Below are 19,468 nucleotides of genomic sequence, written 5' to 3'. Positions count from 1 at the left end.
GAGAATCTTATGTCTTATGATGTTTTTTGACATTTTTATGCCTCAATACACTATGATGCTTTCATTTCTCACCATACTTTGATGTCCTGATGGTTAAATATATGATGAAACAAGGAGAGACAAATTAGTACAATAGTTAGAACTGATGCTTCATAAAGAGAAGGTTGTGAGTTCAAATCTCAGTGTTTGCATTTTTTTTTTTTTGCCATACTATGCCGTTTTTTCACGTTTTTTTGCCATACTATACTATGCCGTTTTTTCACGTTTTTTGCCATACTATACTATGTAATTTTTCTTGTTTTTAGGGCTTCATTATATCATTACGTCTTCATACCTTCCCAAATTATGACGTTTTCTGATGGTTTTATGCTTTATTATACTTTGTCATTTTTTCTATTTTTTTGCCATACTATATTATGACATTCTTTGACATTTAGGGCCTTATTATATCATGACGTGTTCATACCTTCCCAAATTATGACATTTTCTGATAGTATTATGCTTTATTATACTTTGTCATATTTTCAATTTTTTTGTCTTACTATATTGTTTTTTTTTTGCTTTTGAGGGCCTATTACACCATGACGTTTTCACGCTTATTGCCAAACTTTTCTATGATGTTTTTGAGAATTTTATGCCATACTATACTATGACGTTTTTTGAGAATTTTATGCCATACTAGAATGTGATGTTTTTTGAAAATTTCATGTCACAATATACTATGATGTTTTTGAGAATTTTATGCCATACTATACTATGACGTTTTTTTTTCAGAATTTTTTTTGCCATACTATAATTTGATGTTTCTTGATAAATTTAATGTCACAATATACTATGATGTTTTCTGAGAATTTTATGGCATACTATACTATGACGTTTTTTGACATTTTTATGTAAAACTATACAAAGATGTTTTTGAGAATTTTATCCCTTACTGTAGTAAGACGTTTTTTGACATTTTTATGCCATACTATACTTTGACATTTCTTTCGCCTTACTATACTACGACAATCGTATTCCATACTATACTATGATGTTTTTTTTGAGATTTTTATGCCTTATTATACTATGGCAATTTTATGCCATACTATACTATGACGTTTTTACACATTTTATGCCATACTATGATGATTTTTGCCATTTTCTTTGCCGTACTATAGTAGGACTTTTTTGACATTTTTATGCCTTTTTTATATTAATATATCATCACATATACTATGGCGCCCCCCCCCTTATTATACTATGAGCTTTCATAACTTAGTATCTTATAGCCTAACCTCAGGTAAGCTTAATCCTAAATAAATAACAAAAAACAACCCTAAGTCAAAGCAGTTAGCCGTACTGTGGAAACCAGGTAGGCTAACATAACTTTGTCTGGTTTGTTTTTTAAAATATCTCAAATATTAAACATTAGCTCTACTGAAAACCCCAGTAGCTACAGTTACCTAAGCTAACTGTTAGCTAACCAGCTAGTAGCCTTATCTCCAAAACTTACGCTCGTATATTTTCTGGAGAAAACAAACAGTAGTTTATTTCTACCACTGCATTCCAGAGACCATGAATGTCATCTTGAAGGGAAACAATTGTGTGTCTCTAAATATTCTGCCTTCTGTTGCTAACGTTAAATCCAATTTACGGAGCGTCACCAACGGACCCCGGTTACTCATTTCCGGTTCCGTTAAATTATATGAGCCGAAGGTGACGCGTGCGGGCTGTGGAACATGGCGGGTCCAATGTGGAGGCAATGCCGGAGGTGGAGTACAAACTGTACGAGTGCGAGTTTATTGGAAACCTTGTGGCATTTTAACTGCAGGTCTGTGTCTTTCTCGGCGTCCTCTCTGGGGCGGCCGTCGTGGAGCTCAAGGCCGGGGAACGAGGTGAGTTTTGCGGCTGGCAGGACGCCGGGAAGGGAGTGCTGTCAAACCCAGCTAGGAAGGTCATACATGGGACCGAGCTGTCAGCCGGTCCCAGTGAATGGTAGTCTCATTCAGCCAACATGTGTTTCACTGCAGTGTGTGTTGCATTTCCTGACATTCTGCCATGTGCCTATTGCAAAGGGTAACGTGTGCGTTTTGTAAGAATTTCGTAATTGAATGGTGACTTGTTGCAGGGGTGTTGGCTTGTTCAACTTATCCTGCACACATAAAGGTCAAGACCTGCTCCAGATACTATAGGGAAGGCACACTAAGCTCTGTCCTTTATTTAGCCTGTTGTCCTACGAACCCTAACAAATCTTGTCTAGTTTCCGGTCATTTCGATTTTGTTGCATTCATTCATTCATTCATTCATTCATTCATTCATTCATTTGACATTGACTCCTGTGTGCTTTTCCAGACTTGCTCCCTCAATTTAAATAAACCATCATTCAAAAAAATCTTAAGCACAAACCATAATCCAAGGTATCAGACATTTTCTTAAATTATTTGTATTTATCATGATGAATCACAGGAAGTTCCTGTTCGCTTATTCTCTGTATAAATTAAATTTACTAACATGAGGGTCTATGTATAGAATTTCCTACCTACCTCAGCTTGCTAAAATCCCCAAATTCACAACAGTAATTAAAAAAGTAGTGTATATGATCCCTGTCAAATTATGCTTGTTTATTTTCTGAAGTTATTATAATAAAATGTGCCTGAACTGATAATCTGTCTTTGTCTACCCTTTTTGTATTTTGATTTCAGGGACAGCCATCATCATCTACACAGATAAACCCAAAAATTTTAAACTTTACCTCATCTCTAAACAGGTGAGTTGTGATGTGATCCTGGGGTCTTCATTTCTTACACATATCATTTGTTGTATTATCACAGTTTATGTTTATATGTCTCTCTCTGCAGACACAAGTCACGGTTGCTGTATCCCACACTACAGTCTTGTTGCTGCAGAACGTTACACAGTGATGCAAAGCTCAAGGACCCCTTCACGTTAGCCCAGAAAGACCTTACAAGTTTATATGATGATATCAAAAAGGTACATTTTCAATAAATAAACAAGCATCCCAAAATTTGTGCAGAATCTCGTACCAAGTGTTCGGACACTAGTAGATTATGATTGAAATAAAAGACATGAATTGTATTACTCTGCTTCACAGGAGCTGTTTGTATCTAAAGAAGAGCTGAAGTCACTATGTGACTACTACTTTGATGGCAAGGGCAAAGCAATCCGACCAATGATTGTTGTCCTGATGGCCCGGGCTCTCAACATCCACAGCAACAGAGCGGGGTAAGATTTTATCACAATTTAAAAGAACACAACTCATTTACAAGTGACCTGTGATACACTGGTTACAGAGAAGATGCACCACGCCTTGTGACAGCGATTCTTAAATTGTTATATGAATCATAATCCAGGGTTTTTATTTCATCTCACTTCCTGCAATCTGTCGCCGGCCTTTGTCCTTTCGGCAGAGATTTGCTCCCAGGGCAGAGGGCCATAGCTATGATCTCAGAAATGATCCACACTGCCAGCCTGGTGCATGATGACGTCATAGATGGATCAGATAAGCGGAGAGGAAAGAGAACCATCAATGAAGTGTGGGGTGAAAGAAAAGTAACTGCTTCTTTCCTCTTCATCTCACCTGATAATATTTTATTTGAGGATATATATATGTAATTTTCTTTTTGTCCTCTCTTCCAGGCGATCCTGGCAGGAGATTTCATCCTCTCAGCCGCCTCCATGGCCTTGGCTCGTATTGGAAACAACACTGTGGTTAAAGTGTTGTCACAGGTCATAGAAGACCTGGTACGAGGTACGGTTTAGCACTCAAACTGTTCAAATCGGTTTTCCTCGTCCTCGTTGGTGAATTTCAATGCCTGATCTATACCGATTGTGCTTCCAGGTGAATTCATGCAGCTGGGTTCCAAGGAGAACGAGAACGAGAGATTCAAGCACTACCTCGAGAAAACCTTCAAGAAGACGGCGAGTCTTATTGCAAACAGTTGTAAAGCAGTATGTACGTTCTGTCTGCACATAAATAGCCCAGAGATGGAAGGAGGCCTCAGTTTCTGCACTTAAGTGTTTTTTGTTGACTGTCTGTCCTCTTTTATTTAAGGTATCCATTCTGGTAAATTCTGATCCCGAAGTTCATGAAATCGCCTACCAGTATGGGAAGAATGTTGGCATCGCATTTCAGGCATGTTCTGATGTTTATGTGTTCAAATCACATCAGCCATATTTGCAAAGTGAGAACTAGAGTTACAATACGAGTTTATTTGTCTCTGCCCTGTAGTTAGTGGATGATGTCTTGGACTTCACATCAGGGGCCAATCACCTGGGGAAGCCCTCAGCTGCAGATCTCAAACTGGGCTTGGCCACTGGACCAGTCCTGTTTGCTTGTCAGCAGGTGAGACCAACATTTTATTATTTAAACTGGAAACATGTTCAGGTTTTAATACAAACTGTACACAAGAGTCTTTATCTCTATTTCTTTTTTTTTTTTTAGTTTCCTGAGCTTCATGCAATGATCATGAGACGTTTCAGCTCTAATGGAGATGTAGATCGAGCCTGGCAATACGTCCTTCAGGTATGACCAATAATACATAATAACAAAAATTACAAATGGATCAACACTTTAAATAAAACACAGGAACAATTAGGACCTTTAAGTGTTGATATTATTGTCATGTAAGGTCCTGAAATGTATTAAATAGAGATTACAGATATTTTCAGTCACAGATAATTATATCCTCAATAAGTTCTGTAAGGAAACAATGTCGTCCTTCCTGTGTCAGACATGTTATTATAAGCTAGACATGAACTAATATTACCGCCCCCCCCCACACTTCTTGTTTCTGCTTCAGAGTGATGGCGTGCAACAGACCAACTTCCTGGCCCAGCGTTACTGTCAAGAAGCCATCCGACAGATCAGTATGCTCAGGCCGTCCCCAGAGAGAGACGCCCTCATCAGGCTCACTGAGATGGTGCTCACCAGAGACAAATGAGCCTCCTCCTGCTGGGGGGGTGTGGGTGGTGGTGGTGGGGGGGGTTCACTTCAGGCAGCTACCTGTTGAAAGACAACTCACCCTGACCTCCCCCCCTCCCCCCTTCACCGTGTCTGTGTGTGTGTGTGTGTGTCTGCACAGGGCGAGGGAGGTCAGAAACGGAGAGGGAAGCGATGGGGAGTTCGGTTCGGGGGACACCCCCCCCTCCCCCCGGTGCTGGTTTTTAGTGCCAACTGTAAATGGAAAAGGGGAGCAAGCTTTGTCAGAACACTTACTGAGAATCGGAGCAGCTTGAAGGGGGGGGTCTCCCCCGAACCGACAAACCTGTTGTTTCACGGCTCTCTCCTGAAACATACGTATGGGTTAGTCCTATTAAAATGGTTTTTGACATATAAATACACTTGGGTTTTTAATGCACATCCTTGTGATTTCGGCTTCCTACATGAAATCACGGCGATGATCTGGAAATGAATTATAATCTTTAAATCATGGGATGCCACCGCAAACTGCAACCAATACCTTCAACACGTACAGTACTGTAACTACAACTGCCTCCCCATGACTCGGACTAGCAGACTGTGAGTGAACACAGTTTGTTACCTGCTAGTCCTGAGCTGTGGAGTTGTTGAACAATCTCTATTATTCCAAATGATATATATATATACATATATATGTATATAAAAAAAAAGTGCATAATTGTCATGGGTGTCAGGAGCGTCTGGATCTGTGTTAATGTGTTTTCGAGATCCGTCCACACCTTTTTAAAAAGGCCAAACAGTCGTGTCTTTTTGACTTGTGAAATGTTATGAGGTTACTTCTGTAATGCAAAGTGCCCTGTAACAACTGAAGGCCTTAACATCTGCAATGACTGTGTGCTCAATAAACCAACAGTTTTTCTTTTTTTTTTTTTTTATTATTTAAATCAATCTCTTGCTCTGTGTTTTTGATTTCCTCCGAGTGACCACACATGCATGTTGTACATAGAATTGTTTATTATAAAAGACTGTACATTAATTTTTCAATCAACATTTTATATGTACAAATGAAGGGCAGACAGAGATAGATTTCAATATATTCTACCCATGAAATTGAGCCAGAACATGTTTTTTTTTTGTGTTTTTTTTAAATTTGGAAATACTAAAGCAAATGGGCAAAACATCAAGGCATCAGCTGCAGTATCCTGAAACGGTACATGGCGACCACTGCGTGTTAACCTTGCGTTTGAAAGTCAAGATCATGTTAGATGAATGTTCGAGGGCTAACCAAAAACAAAAAAAAACAATGTTAAGATGATTTCGAGACCTGAGTGAAACCTAATATTGATTGGCTGATTTCTTGAGTTAAATATGTACACCTGTGCAGCCCAGAGGACTTCATGTTCGGAGCAGTCAACATGGTCCTTGAACCCAGAGCAGGTCGTTGTTGCTTTGAGAAGACTGAGGAGGTATTAGAGTTGTTTATTGGTCTACTGCGTTACATCTGAAATTTGTCACATGGCAGTGTTAGGCACGACAATTCCAGTCTAACCGTCACCGCACGCCGTCTATCAGAGCCGAAGTCTGTTATTGCCAGTTACCAATGGATCCTACAGATTGTGTGTGGATTAGTATAGAGGATATAACAGTGATGTGACATTATCTTTTAAATGCTTTGCTAATAAGCCAAAAAAAAAAAAAAAAAATGGAATGTGTTTTCTTGCTTCAAACTGATCGAAACGCTCGACAAAGTGATCTCTCTTTCATTTTTAGGATTTTTTAAGTTAAAATGACAAATCCGCATTTAAAAAAAAAAAAAAAAAAAAAAAAAAAAAAAAAAAAAGGTGAGACCACGGGAAAGCCTGAAAATTACTTCAGAGTCTAAAAAGTTCAGTGATTACAACAGTGGAATAAAAATTAAAACAAAAAAAAATAAAAAAAGGTGAGTACACTTACAACATAATGGAAGCATAATGGCAATAAACTTAAGATTACATTATATCTCTTAAAATTTTGCATGCTTTTAACGCCAAAGTGATTTTTTTCAGAAATAACTTTCTTTGAAATACCATTTACAGTATTTAAATTTGTGGATTATTGACAGGCCGTGTCCGTGTTTGTTCACCGTACAAACGGGCCTCATGGCGTCGAGGAGGGCACCACTAATGAAAACTATCATATAATCGACATTCACTGAATTTACATTACAGAAACCCAGAGCGGCTGCAGCTCACATTATATACAACTGACAGTACAGACACTTCAACTGAAGGTGCGTACGTGACATTAACATTTTTTATTTTTTATTTTTTTATTTGTTCCATAAAACCTAATACTCTTGTTCACAAAAGGATTCAGTTCTGAATCACAAATCTTTGTCCAGGCGAGATGTACATCCTTCAGCTGTGCGACCATCGTCTTTGAGTTCAACCGGCGAGAGCACGTGCAGTCCAATTCTTTTAAAAACATTTTTTTTTTTTAATTATTATTTTACATATTCCATAAATGTCCCCCACCCGCCCATTTAACACCAAAATAAACTAAATAGATATTACTTTTCATTTTATTTGCAATCAGTTAGGGAAAGAACATTCTGTCATATCAAAAGAGGATCATACAGTTATGTCTATGCGGAGTCAAGATTTCTGCTGTCAGTCTCTCAGTGGATTATGATATGACTGAATAAATAGACTGTACTGTTACTGCGAGGTCCCTTCAGTCGGCGTAGTGCATGATGGACTCCACGTAGTTGCCGGGGAACAGGCCGGTGACGCCGTTGCACACGCCCTCATACCAGCCGTCGTCGTTCTTCTTGATGACGTAGATGATCGCCCCCTCCATGAAACTCAACTCGTCGTCCTTGTCCTTGGCGTAGTCGTAGATGGCCACCACTGACGAGAGAAGTACAAAGTGAGTATCCAATTAATTAATAAACTATAGACGAGAAGACAAGAGTTACCGTAAAAGTAAGTTTATTTTCTTGGACAAACCTTTCTCGATGTAGTTCTTTGGAGCCCACTGCGGGTCTCCGTCAGCGTAGGGGTCGTTGTAGTGCACGACAGCAGCATCCTCCTCCTCGTAATCCACCGGAGGAGGCGGCGGCGGTGGAGGAGAGTCGTCAAACAAGGGCATGTCGTCCGGAGGGGGAGGGGGAGGTGGAGTAGGGGTATCTGCAACTGTGTTGGAACAGACGGAGAAGTGAGATCACTGAGAAGACTTTACCGAGTTGGGTTCAAAAGGTTGAAGAATCACCGGTTTGCATGAGCCTGTGATGGAGAGGGCGGCGGCTGAACCATGCAGGAGTAATGATAGGACATGCAGAACAGTGTGTATGGAAGGTTTTCTTTTTTTTTTGAATATTAAATTCATCAAGCAGGCTGCATCGCTGTTAGGACTTCCCGTGGATCGCTTAATAGGATGATATAGTGTACATTTAAAGCCTGTTAAGTGAGCTGTGTAGTTTGTGCTCCTCTTGTTGTGGCTCTATTCAGTCATGCATGTACAGAAAAAAAGGAAAATTACACATGATTCATGAACACTTAATTGATCTCACATGCCGAGTCATGCTATTAAGTATGTTAGAGGTTTGTCTGACAGCATCCATATGGGGGGGGTATTGTAGAGGCTTTTCTATTGTTTTAATGAACACTTTAATATTATCCATTAATAAATGTCCATCGCTGACATTTAAAGTTGCTTCTGTCAAGAAATAATGCACCCAATACTCCAACACTGCATGTTTTGGACCAGCAGGGGGCAGCAAAGGGCCCTGTCTTCTCCAGCCCTGCCCTGCAGTGACCCCCTTTTTTTGGCATTTTTTTCCCACTTAAAACATTATTATTCACCTCAAATGAACTCAATCCTGTTGCGCTTCAACCAGTAAATAGATCAACTAAATAACTAAATTAAAAACAGTCTGTGGCAGCAACAGACTTCATTATTTTCTCTCCTGCATGTATTTTAAAATGTCACTTCTCTTGCCAAGTGAGATTATTCCATAATCTATGTCTCACACCCCTGAAAAACAATAAGAAACTGTAGTTTTATAAATGAATCTGTGTCCAAACAACAAATAAAGCTGCTTACAAGTGTAATAAAATGATGAAACAATCTAATGAGACATGTTCTTTGATAGTACATTGTTGCAAGAGGTTGATCTCAACAGAAGGAGAGAAGAGGACGGACGATGAACAAGCACAATGCATGCTGGGTGATGTCAGAGTGGGAATAGTTGGCACAGATAAGGAGGAAAGTATTTTTCTTAGCCTCTTCACTTACTGCTCTCCTGCATCCTGGCCACAAAGCCAGTCAGAGGTATCTGTGGAGTCAGCTGGGGCATAGGGGGAGGAGGAGGAGCGATAGACACTGAAAGCCGGCAAAGAAAAATGCAGAGAAAGAGAGCAACAGAGGAAGAAAGAAAAAACAAAAACAAAGAGAAAGCCCATCAGTTACCAAGAATGTACAGAAGACAGTTAAAGAGTGCATCCCAATCCCAAGCAAACACAACACTGACAGAGACTAAAGAAACACACTGCAACAACTGTGAGCATGAACACATCTGATGGAACCAGACAGTGATTCGCAGCAGTGACAGATCGAGCGCTGACTCACACATTTTTTATTTATTTTTTAAATATTTTGAACATTTTCTAGTGAAAAATGACCAAATCAATTATTAAAATTACGATTGCCACATGAACTTGATCAACTGCAGCTGCAGCGCCTCCGCAGAATCAGACATAAAAAAAAAAAAAACGCTGTAAGACTGAAAAGTTGAATGACGTCTGTGACTGTGATGAGATTTCACAGGGTATCTGGGGATCTCTGAGGCCAGAGGATAAACTGCAGATTACGGTTGATTTCTGTCAATCGGAGAGTTCCCACTGTGAAATCAGCGAGTAACGACAACGGCCACAAGGGGGCACTGTTTGCCTTGAATGTCAGTCAACCTAAATTCCAGGCAAGGCTGCTGAACTCCCTTTGGAACCTGTTGTAGTTTTGTACTTTGAATTCTTATTTTACATTTTCTCAGACTTTTCCTCCCGGATCATTTGATCAACAGTGGCAGTGACATATTAAAACCAGCGCTTTGGTGAATGCACCTCTAGGTTGATAATCATCTTATGGAAATGAGATCACACACTGTGATCTGATGTCAGCCAGGTGTAAATGTAATTTGTACAGTGTGACCACATACTTAACCCTCCTGTTGTCCAAATTTGCCCCTTTTTCAAATGTTTTTATGGCAGAAATATGTTTTTTCTTTCATGTAATTTGCTTGGAAAATAACATGAATTGTTCATTACTACAATCTTTGCAAATTATCACTATTTTCATAGAATTTTTGGTGTTTTATTCAAATTAATAGCATCTGCGGTTTCCAAACAGTATCCTGACTAAACTTTGACATATCCCTGTTCCTCTGATTGTAACGTGACTCAAAATAATTCAAAATTTTATTTTCTTTAACCCAAAAACAAGGTAAATTTTTATGTAAATGATGTATATTGACCGTAAACTTCCAAAAATAAAGTGTAAAAGTCGCAGTAACGAGTCTAAAAAGTCTAACAGACCTGGGATAACAAATGTTGCATGGTCGACGGGAAGACAATACAAAGAAAATCTTAATCACTTAACAGCTATCTCAAGCTGCAAGTTGCACCAGTAGCTAGAAAGTCTTTCCCTGAAAAAGTGACGTGATTAAAAATGAATGACGTACAAACCAAGCGTCGCTCTTCTTGGATTGTAACATGCTTAACTAATATGCATAATGAGACTTGATCTCAACGCAGGGGAAAATTGAGATAATGCTCATTAATAGCAGGTGTAAACGCAAAGACCCGTGAATCAGATGTGATTTTCTCCAGATACTGATCGCAGGTTGATAACAGGTAGAAACGGAGCCTAGGTTTTAGACAGTAGGAAGTTAAGTTTTAAAGCAAACAAAGAACTACATTTAAAAGGTCAATGTTTGACTATGCATTTCTGGCGATGCCAAAAACTGTGACTGCGCGTCGTTAGCAGACAGACTGTCTGCACCGCCTCTTCTGTTGAACTCAAGGACGAGGCGTTCTGCATCAATACTAAAGACATCCCACAGTTAGATAAAATAAAATAAGAATAAAATATAAAGGCATTAACCTGCACTTACAGGGAGTTAAGGGGAAAAGTCAATAATTCTGACAAGAATTCAAGCTTGACCTTCGGAAAGCAGTGACTCACTTGCAGATATGAAATACTGGTCTGTGGCTACAAAGGTTAGCTTGCTTTAGTTTGTGACTGTGCATCATTTGGAAGAAATGTGAGGTTTTGTGCTTCAGTGACAGTTTAGACTCTATAACGCAGGCGTGGGTTGGAGACAGAAGGGCCTTACTTGAGTTCTGGCCGTAGCCGGGAGTGCCTCCATTAATATGAGGCTGTTGTTGCTGCTGCTGCTGCTGCTGCTGCTGTTGTTGCTGCTGCTGTTGTTGTTGCTGCTGCTGCTGCTGCTGCTGTTGCTGTTGCTGCTGCTGTAGTTGTTGCTGCTGCTGCAAGGAGAACTGGGAAGTGACCGACGGCGCCCGGCGGTAGGTGCCCGTGGCCGAAACCATAGAGATAGAGGAGTTGGAAGGGTTGTGCCGCGAAATCTGCCGCGAGATGGTTCCAAACTGGGACATTGGAGCGGGGCCCAGACCAGGCCCAGGGGCCACCGCTAGAAAAACCCAAAAACACAGGGAAGGAAGAGAGGAAAGACGGACAGGACCAAAGAGGGAAGATGGGGGTTAGATAGAGGAGATGGAAAGGGGAAGAAGGAAAAAAAAAAAAGCACCCACAACATGAATCATCAACAGTGTAAAAGTTAATGTGAGCTTTTAAATTCTGATTAGAGCCCCACACCTTCTGAAAAGACAATCAATAACCAATCAGAGGAAGCCGATGAGCTAGGGATGCAACGCAGATTATCAACTGATAAAATTCTCACAGAGACATTTCACCAGGGTAAAATGAAACACAAGAGAGTCTCAAGAGGTTGTCAAAAATAAATCCAGCACTTCAAGTTTCTTTAGAAAATATAGCAAAAAAGGAAAAGCAAAGGGGGGGGAAAGGTTCAGTGAGAAAACAGAACAGAGCAGCAACAGAACAGACTAATCCTTCAGGGTTCAACAGAACCGGCAGTGAAAAGAAAAAAAACTTCTTCACTCTCTTTTCATGGACGTGGGTTTAAATATCTACTCGAGAGACGGCGGGGAGAGTTCACGATCGAGTACACCGGTCGTCTGAGTACAACCCGAACCATCTCTTCAAACAGCAGCATTACTGCAACATTAAATACACTCAAATATTTAAAGACCGTGCGAACAGTGTGAGAATGTGTGTGTGTGTGTGCGCAAAACAAAAAAAATACAGAGAGACAGAATGGGGTTAAAAAACTGTTTGTCTGTTTGAGTATTTCCTGTCCATATTTCTAGATAACGCAGTGTCTCTCGGGAGAGGCCCTGCTCTCAGTTGGGGATGGGTGGAACCAGAGGAAGTAAAGATTCTGAAGAAACACAACGGCAAACAAACTTCTCCATATTGTGCCCGGCAGCAGTAATTATGTCTGAAAGTGTGCGCTGATGTTTTGAGGGAAACTTCCAAGTGATCATCTTGTTGAAGAATTTCAATTTGGCTGGAGTCGATCAGATACGAGCAGCCACTGTACAAACACCGGAGTTGATACCAATCAAACAGCTGGATGTGTCTCAGTCTTTGCAGAGCTCTCGGGAGTAAATCAAAACAAGTATCACTCAGTGATTCAGAGTCAATACAACTTGTAAATTAAAGCTGCATCAAGCAATATTGAACATTTGCAGCATCCAAATGGCTGTTTGAATGTTTTAGAACTTCATTACCCAGAAATCATGTCTCCATGTTTTTTCTATTTCCATAACTGGCACCTCAAACTTCAGTAACTACTAGCTAGTTTTAAAGTAGTTAATTACCACGCTCTTAAAACTTAACAACTGTCTAACCTAGTTAAGACTTTAGTAATGTGTAAACTTATTGCTGTTCAACTATGTAAACAGGAAGTCACTGTAGCATCACGTACGTTCTAATCTAATAGTTTTAAGGGGGTAAACAATATGTTAAACTTAACTAATGTAAATGTTACTTCTTTTTTTTTTTTTTTTTTTTTAATGTATATATGCATTCATGGAGAAATAAATGTGTTTCAGAGTTAGTAGTTAGTCTGATAATTAAAATTATGTGGGAAATATCCATGGAAATAGCCAGTTACACTAATGTAACCAATGTGATTTGGTTGTTTAGCTAGCTAGCCTAACATTATTAGCACAATGTTTTGTCATTTCAGGTATTTTGTGAAATGTAATTTAAAATCTCCCAAAAAAATCCACTTTACATGATTATAAGAACATTTTCATTAAGTATCAGGTATGTCTTCCACATTCAGTTACTTCTTTTACTCTTCAATCAACTCGGGTCTTATGTTAGCATGCTAACGTTAGCTAAACCAGTTGGTTCGGTTAGCTACGTAACAGCTACAACTGGCAGTTACTCAGTGTAAATATTTGGTAATGATAAATCTATACATCTGGTACAACCAGTTTTAATTTAGTGATGCATAAATTTCCACTTAGTTACAAAAGAAGCTGATTTTGAAGTTAGCATGGAACGGCGGGTACAGCAGCTTTAACCTCAGTCAGTTTTCCGGGAAATAGAAAAGGAAATCAAATGAAACAGTGACGTACTCTACCTGTGCCAAAGAAGTCTCACAGCCCTCAAGGTAAATTCATTTTATCTTTGTAGGGAAACACTGCACACACTTTACTCCTGAATTTTTAGGTTTTTAAAGTTGTAAATGTGAATCGCCAATGGGCTGAGATGAACAGCAGCTCGAGATCAAATGTAAACGAACAAGTTTGGAGATTCTGCAGGCACTAATTAACTTTATCCAGACCTTAGGCGATATGAGACTTCTTAAATTAGCCAATAACAGATCGGTAAAGAATTAGAAAGTAAAAGTACCACCACCACTGAGGTTTTAGTATGTAAACGGTGCCCTGTTGTGTCTGCAGACAGAAACACATACACAGCCTGTTCACACTGCAAGCATCCACAGAGCTGAAACAACTGGGACATTTTGGCTGATGTGTTTAGGTCAACAAGTTTATTGGCAGAGAAAAGTTGGCCACAGCTATTACTTGTCAACAGCCAGATTCCCATCCTTCCTCATCCCTTTAATAATGTTATTACATTTCATTGATAATACTTTTGCCCAGGAAGCACAAATTTGGGGGATAAAGTTTTTCTTTCCATTACCTAATTAATGCTTCTTGGCAAGTTACGTCTACTTATTCATTTAAACTTTAAAAACCAAAAGAAATTTACTACTCTATGACATTAACAATATGTTAATAAGAGCCGGTTTTGCTTGCAGTGTGCACAGACAGGCACCCATCCATACCCACAACACCCTTATTTGTGCACGTGCTTCATGAGAAGGATCATAATAAAAAGACGTGCTGATCGTCCACCCTCCAGACAGCAGGCAGAACGGGAGCGGCCTCAGGGTTCGAGGAGTCTCACCTATGGGTGGTGGTGGTGGAGGTGGTGGTGGTGCTGGTGCTGGGGGGGTGAGCCCGGCCATTGGGGGAGCAGGTGGAGGTAGTAGAGGAGGAGGAGGAGGAGGAGGGGGTGGGGGAGGCGGCGGGGCTCCCAGGGGAGCAGACATGGGTGGGACTGAAAGGAGTATTTACATTAGTTTGATACTGAAGCTGGAAACGGGAGCGTGTCCTCGCCCGCCTCCTGCACCTTTACAGTTACATAACAGCACATCGCTTCACTCGCGAACCCTGTGGGGCTTGGGGAGCACTTCGACTTTGTCAAGGCACAGCTCCGCTCCGCGCACACATTTCTTTGTGGCATGAACTGAGTGTTTCCATGGCGACCGGCTTGTACGGTTAGTCCTGTATTGCTGGCACGATCCTGGGTGCTGAGGTGGAACAGCTACTACATAAAACCCAAAATATTTCTCCCTCATAGCAGCAGAAGTGAAACGCGGTGCGATCTCTGGCATGCGTACGGCGTAATGCAGTGCTATGTGTAGTGTGTAGTGTGTAACGTGGTGTTATCTGGGCCTTACTGTTCCACTGTAAAGCAGCAGGCCTAACACAGCTTGGCCTATTTACACAGTAGGATAGAGAATCAGCTGTGCTTAGAACACAATGGGCCTGCTTAATCCCTGTCTGGTAAACATAGGCTTTGTGTAGAGTAGTCTCACTATTTTCACAGGGACTGTCAAATTTACACCTTGTCATGTAGTGCTATCATTGTTATATTCATGCATATTATATTTTTAAAAAAGAAAAAGAAAATAAGAAACCTGTTTCCTGATTTTGGGTGCTCCAAATTTGTATATATATATATATATTTTTTAAACTAAAACTTGTTCTTTTATGCAGTTATTTGCAGATTTGCACTTTAGACTTGTCACTCTGGCTGTGGTTTAATTTATGTACGAAAGTAAACTCTGACAGAGGCATGTGCACTGTGCAAACAGCAGGGCCCTGTATTCTCATCGCTGCCTGTCAATGTTTAAAGAGTGTTATGTTGTTTCACGCAGGTCAAACAGACAAGAATTCAACTGATACGAGTTTCCGAGTGCAAAAAAACCTGGATATTTTGGGAATATAAACAGCAGATATTTGTTCATTTTTATACTCAAAAGAGTTCTTATAAGGACAGAAAATCCCTTTAACCAGTGCTGCGAGCATGGGAGCATGGGAGCATGGGAAAGGGGGGAAATAAAAGCTCCAAAACCAAATTTAATGACATTCTCAGGTGGGTTAGCAGCTCTGTGAGACAGGGAGGGGCAGGTTTTATTGCAGGCTTTTCAAAATGCCTGAAGCTGGTAGAGTACAATCCTGCCCCTGCCTTATATCAGACCTACCGGCCTGTAGTAACTGTTTACTGAAAGCTGCTGCTGCTGCGGCTGCTGCGGCGGCGGCTCGCTGTGCAGTTATCAACGCTCACCTGGGCCAGACATGGGGATGGAGGGTGTAGGCACTGCGATGGGAATGCCAATTCCGCTGCTGCCGCTGTTCTCCCTGCTGCTGCTCCCCCCGCTGCTTCCACTGAGGGAGATGGAAGAGAAAGAGGACATCGGTTTATTCAGGGCAACATGCTCAGACTGCACAGCAGGTAAAACTGCAGATACAGACTCCACTGCATCTCAGCTTCTCTCCTAATCAGAATAATAAGACTGCAAAACTTCATTTAAGTCCTTTTTCATACTGATTGACTCGGGCTGTTGGCTCGTTAAGACTGAGCCGCAGAGCGACGCGTCCAGATATCAGCCTCTCTAGTGACAATTTTATGAATCAAAGAATCATAGTAACAGAATAAACAGGAATATGGTTGAGAATTAAAATGGATAATTAAGCTTTTAGCATGCCAACCACCTAAAAATACCTCGCCTCAGATCCTCTAATTGCCCCGCAAAACACTTGAACTAATTTACAGTGATTATCATAAACTCTGTGCGTTTAGTCCAATGATAAGTTTTTCTTTTATTTGGCAGTTAACAAAAAGAATAAGGGGGGGTAGGGTGGGGGGGGTAAATCCGAGGCTAAATTTAAAACAATCACTTTGTTGTGCATGATGAGTCTTTGCCAAACATTCAGTCCAAACACTCTGCATGTGGTAGCATCCGTGAATCGTCTAAAATGAGCAAAGCCACAGCTTCATGAGAACACGGTTCACACGGGAAGGTGGAATTACAAAACTGTAGCCACAGATTCAGATGCTCCTCAGTATCGTACGAGCGCTAGTCGATCACATACGCTTCCCTACATTATTGGAATTTGTCACATGTAAAATATCCAATCTGCCAACGCCTTAAAATATTTTGCTTATTAGTTTTCGACATTTAATGAATCTGTTTGTTTCACATGTGACAAAATCACAGTTTAATTGCAATAATTTTGCTCTTAAATTTAATCTTAATCCTAGTATTAACATATATAGATGCTTGTCGTGAAGGCTGCACTGATACAGTGACACAGTTATTTTAATCATGTTGAATGTTCAGTTTAAAGAGACCAAACAACAACTAAACCATCGTCTCTTCACTCCTACTAATTGTTTTTCCAAAACATGCCACGTTACAAACACCAACACCATAAGTGGCAGTATTGGCTGTTGTCAATGCCCCGTGAGGATATAGGGACATGGGAATGTCGTATGTATGTCAGCTCTGCAGTGGCCTGCATAAGCACTGTTTCACCCTGTGTTTGACCCCCAGGCTCGTAGATCAATGGCCCGACCAACTAAACCCCCCCCCCTCCCCGCTCTCTCTCTCTCTCGGGCTGGCCTTGATCCTCATTTCTCCTCCAGCTCCCTCGCCCCACCTCTCCCTTTTTTTTCCCTGCCTCTTTCATCCCTGCTTTCCGTCTGATCCCGCTCCCTTACCTCTCACCCCTCACCGCCCCTCGACCTCTGCCTCTTATCTCCTCATCGCCTGTAAAGTGATTCCCCTCGCTCATCTCCCAAACCCCCCCATCTCCTCTGATTCCTTCCATCCCGCTGAACCCTTGCTCGCTCACTCCCGCCTGCCCCCCACACCTCTTTATCCCCTTTCCCATCATCTCCCTCTCCTCTCTGATCCATGTCAGTCGAGCCCGGGGGGGGGGGGCTCTTCAGGCACCCACAGCAGGGGTTACCCCTCTGAAGGATGTTGGTGGCAGTGAGAGCGAAGTGTCTGTGGGGATAAAGGCTAAACAATATTATATTATGAACATCGTAATTCAACCCCCCCCCCTCTCATCTGCATGTTTTGATTTATCCCTCCTAATCCCTCTATAACTAACCCATTCCTTCCATTTATATCTTTCCCAGCTTCTGCTTCTTCTTCTGTATTTCAAAACGCTGCGAAATAAAAGCACCTCCAGCTCCATTTCTCCTGCTCCACCTCCCCTCTGCGCAATATGTGGAGTTGTTTATAAATCAACCGAGTCTGTAACACACAGCTAGGCTAAAAAAAAATAAATAAAATAAAGTTCCAGCTCACTTCCTCACAGCTAACAAAACTCCCCGGGGGCCAATGGGAAAAAAAAGGCAAACAAAAAAAAAAAAAAGAGACTGTGTTCTCAGTGAAAATGAACACAAGGTAAAAACAAAATGTGTTATAAAATAAAAACTTTGTGCTCAGGCATTGTGACATGATGTGACATGATGTGACTTGACAAGAAAGGGAATAAATCGACTTCCAACAAAAGGAGCCCAGAGCATAATCTGAGATGAAAAAGATTGACTTGAGGAAATAACCAGAAGCATATAAAGAATAAGGAGCAGGAGATGAACATTAGGGTTGCTGCAATCTAGTATATTAATCTAATGTAATGTAATTTCAGCTCAGAGCTCTTCTTAAAGAATTTCCATGTACCGTATAAAATCTATTATGCCAGAGACCGACGGAGACCGACCATTCGAGACTTAATGCATTAAAAAAAAAAAACTGAGCGTGTAGATGTTATGATTAAAAAGTCAGAACTGAGGTTACTCCAACAGCTGATGTAAGCAAGGTTACAAACTACAGACCCTTCAGACCTCTTAATTATCACACTGGACCCCCAAGAAAACCCCAAATCACATATTTTGGAGTCTCGAAAATGACTGTAATTTCTTTTCTGTTTATCTATAATGCGATCTGCAGAAAAACCTCTGCATTTTTCTACTTTTGAAAAGCCTCATCTGAGTCTTTAAAGTCCACAAACATAAACTAGTCCCATATGCAAAATTAATAATAATAAAAAAAAACGAAATAACTAGCATTTTATGCCTTTATTAGAGAGACTGCAGTCGAGAGTTGACAGGAAATTACGGGGGAGAGATGCATTAAAAGGACGAACCAGGGGGTGTTGTAGTTCATGGTCAGTGCTTTAACCCCTTGGCAGCCAGAGAACTTCTAATTATTTTTAATTAGGTTTGGAAATGGACAGTAGCTGAGGAGGGCGGGTGGTTTTTTTGGGGTTTTTTTTTTTTTTAAGGAAAAAACTGCACAAATTCGGAAAAATCCACTAAATACACACATATGCAGCATCTTAAAAAGCATCTGGTTTAGTTTTCGGATGGTTGAGGCAGGAATCCAGCTTCACACAAACAGTGTTAGAAGAGATTTTTATTAGCGGGACTCTGCAGTGAGCATGTTGTGTAAAAAAAATAAAAAATAAAAAAATAAATAATGACACCTGCATGTGAGAGTGTAATCTTCCCCCCCACAGAAAGATATTAAACAATAACAGGCATCGTATGGCGGGAACACACAGATGCCTGGTATTGAATTAAGACCCGAGTTGAGGACGGCAGAGACTGATGAGCTGAATAAGCACGGCCAACTTCCAGCCGGCATAATCAAATAATGACGCAGCGTGGCGATATTAGCTGAAGCGGGGGAGGGCACGGTCCGACTCTCAGTTTGTTAAAGGGACGTTAGATCAGTGACGGTGATGCCGAACGGCCATTTTTTTTTTGCTTTTGCTGTCGCTCCACAGGAAACGCTGAGGAGCTCTG

General features: G+C 40.8%; 2 protein-coding genes across 8 annotated transcripts in view; one reads left to right on the top strand and one right to left on the bottom strand.

The window, feature by feature from the left end:
* The first annotated feature begins 1,686 nt into the window (after positions 1 to 1,686).
* On the top strand, positions 1,687 to 5,844 carry pdss1 (prenyl (decaprenyl) diphosphate synthase, subunit 1). The gene is made up of 11 exons (XM_023431497.2): positions 1,687 to 1,877; positions 2,685 to 2,749; positions 2,841 to 2,973; positions 3,095 to 3,225; positions 3,411 to 3,552; positions 3,640 to 3,751; positions 3,842 to 3,951; positions 4,055 to 4,135; positions 4,232 to 4,345; positions 4,445 to 4,525; positions 4,803 to 5,844. Exons 1-11 carry the CDS (start codon positions 1,722 to 1,724, stop codon positions 4,941 to 4,943), a joined length of 1,266 nt encoding a protein of 421 aa, XP_023287265.1. The 5' UTR covers positions 1,687 to 1,721; the 3' UTR covers positions 4,944 to 5,844.
* Positions 5,845 to 6,274: 430 nt separating this feature from the next.
* The window catches only part of abi1a (abl-interactor 1a), a 46,722-nt gene continuing 33,528 nt past the window's right edge, over positions 6,275 to 19,468 (bottom strand). For 2 of the 7 annotated variants that reach the window (XM_023431493.2, XM_023431489.2), the window contains 6 exons: positions 15,932 to 16,032; positions 14,486 to 14,638; positions 11,292 to 11,609; positions 9,197 to 9,283; positions 7,909 to 8,094; positions 6,275 to 7,809 (listed from right to left, as the gene is read on the bottom strand). In XM_023431493.2, the coding sequence (XP_023287261.1) occupies positions 7,634 to 7,809; positions 7,909 to 8,094; positions 9,197 to 9,283; positions 11,292 to 11,609; positions 14,486 to 14,638; positions 15,932 to 16,032 (1,021 nt within the window). In that variant the 3' untranslated portion in view covers positions 6,275 to 7,633. The remainder of the gene's footprint in view (positions 7,810 to 7,908; positions 8,095 to 9,196; positions 9,284 to 11,291; positions 11,610 to 14,485; positions 14,639 to 15,931; positions 16,033 to 19,468) is intronic. The other 5 variants (XM_023431490.2, XM_087169939.1, XM_023431494.2 and 2 more) reach the window with 3 other exon arrangements.

Source organism: Seriola lalandi, unplaced genomic scaffold, assembly GCF_002814215.2.
Source record: "Seriola lalandi dorsalis isolate HSWRI2012SDOR001 ecotype SW California unplaced genomic scaffold, Sedor1 jcf7180002054923, whole genome shotgun sequence".
Taxonomy (NCBI): Eukaryota; Metazoa; Chordata; class Actinopteri; order Carangiformes; family Carangidae; genus Seriola; species Seriola lalandi.
Note: the sequence above shows the minus strand (reverse complement) of the source record. Positions and strands in the feature narration are given on the sequence as shown.

Bases quoted from the DNA above. Each gene is read 5' to 3' on its own strand.
- pdss1 (XM_023431497.2), top strand. From the start codon at position 1,722: ATGGCGGGTCCAATGTGGAGGCAATGCCGGAGGTGGAGTACAAACTGT. The intron at 3,553-3,639 runs GTAACTGCTTCT...CCTCTCTTCCAG, and splicing joins AAGTGTGGGGTGAAAGAAAA to GCGATCCTGGCAGGAGATTT. The intron at 4,136-4,231 runs GCATGTTCTGAT...TCTGCCCTGTAG, and splicing joins ATGTTGGCATCGCATTTCAG to TTAGTGGATGATGTCTTGGA.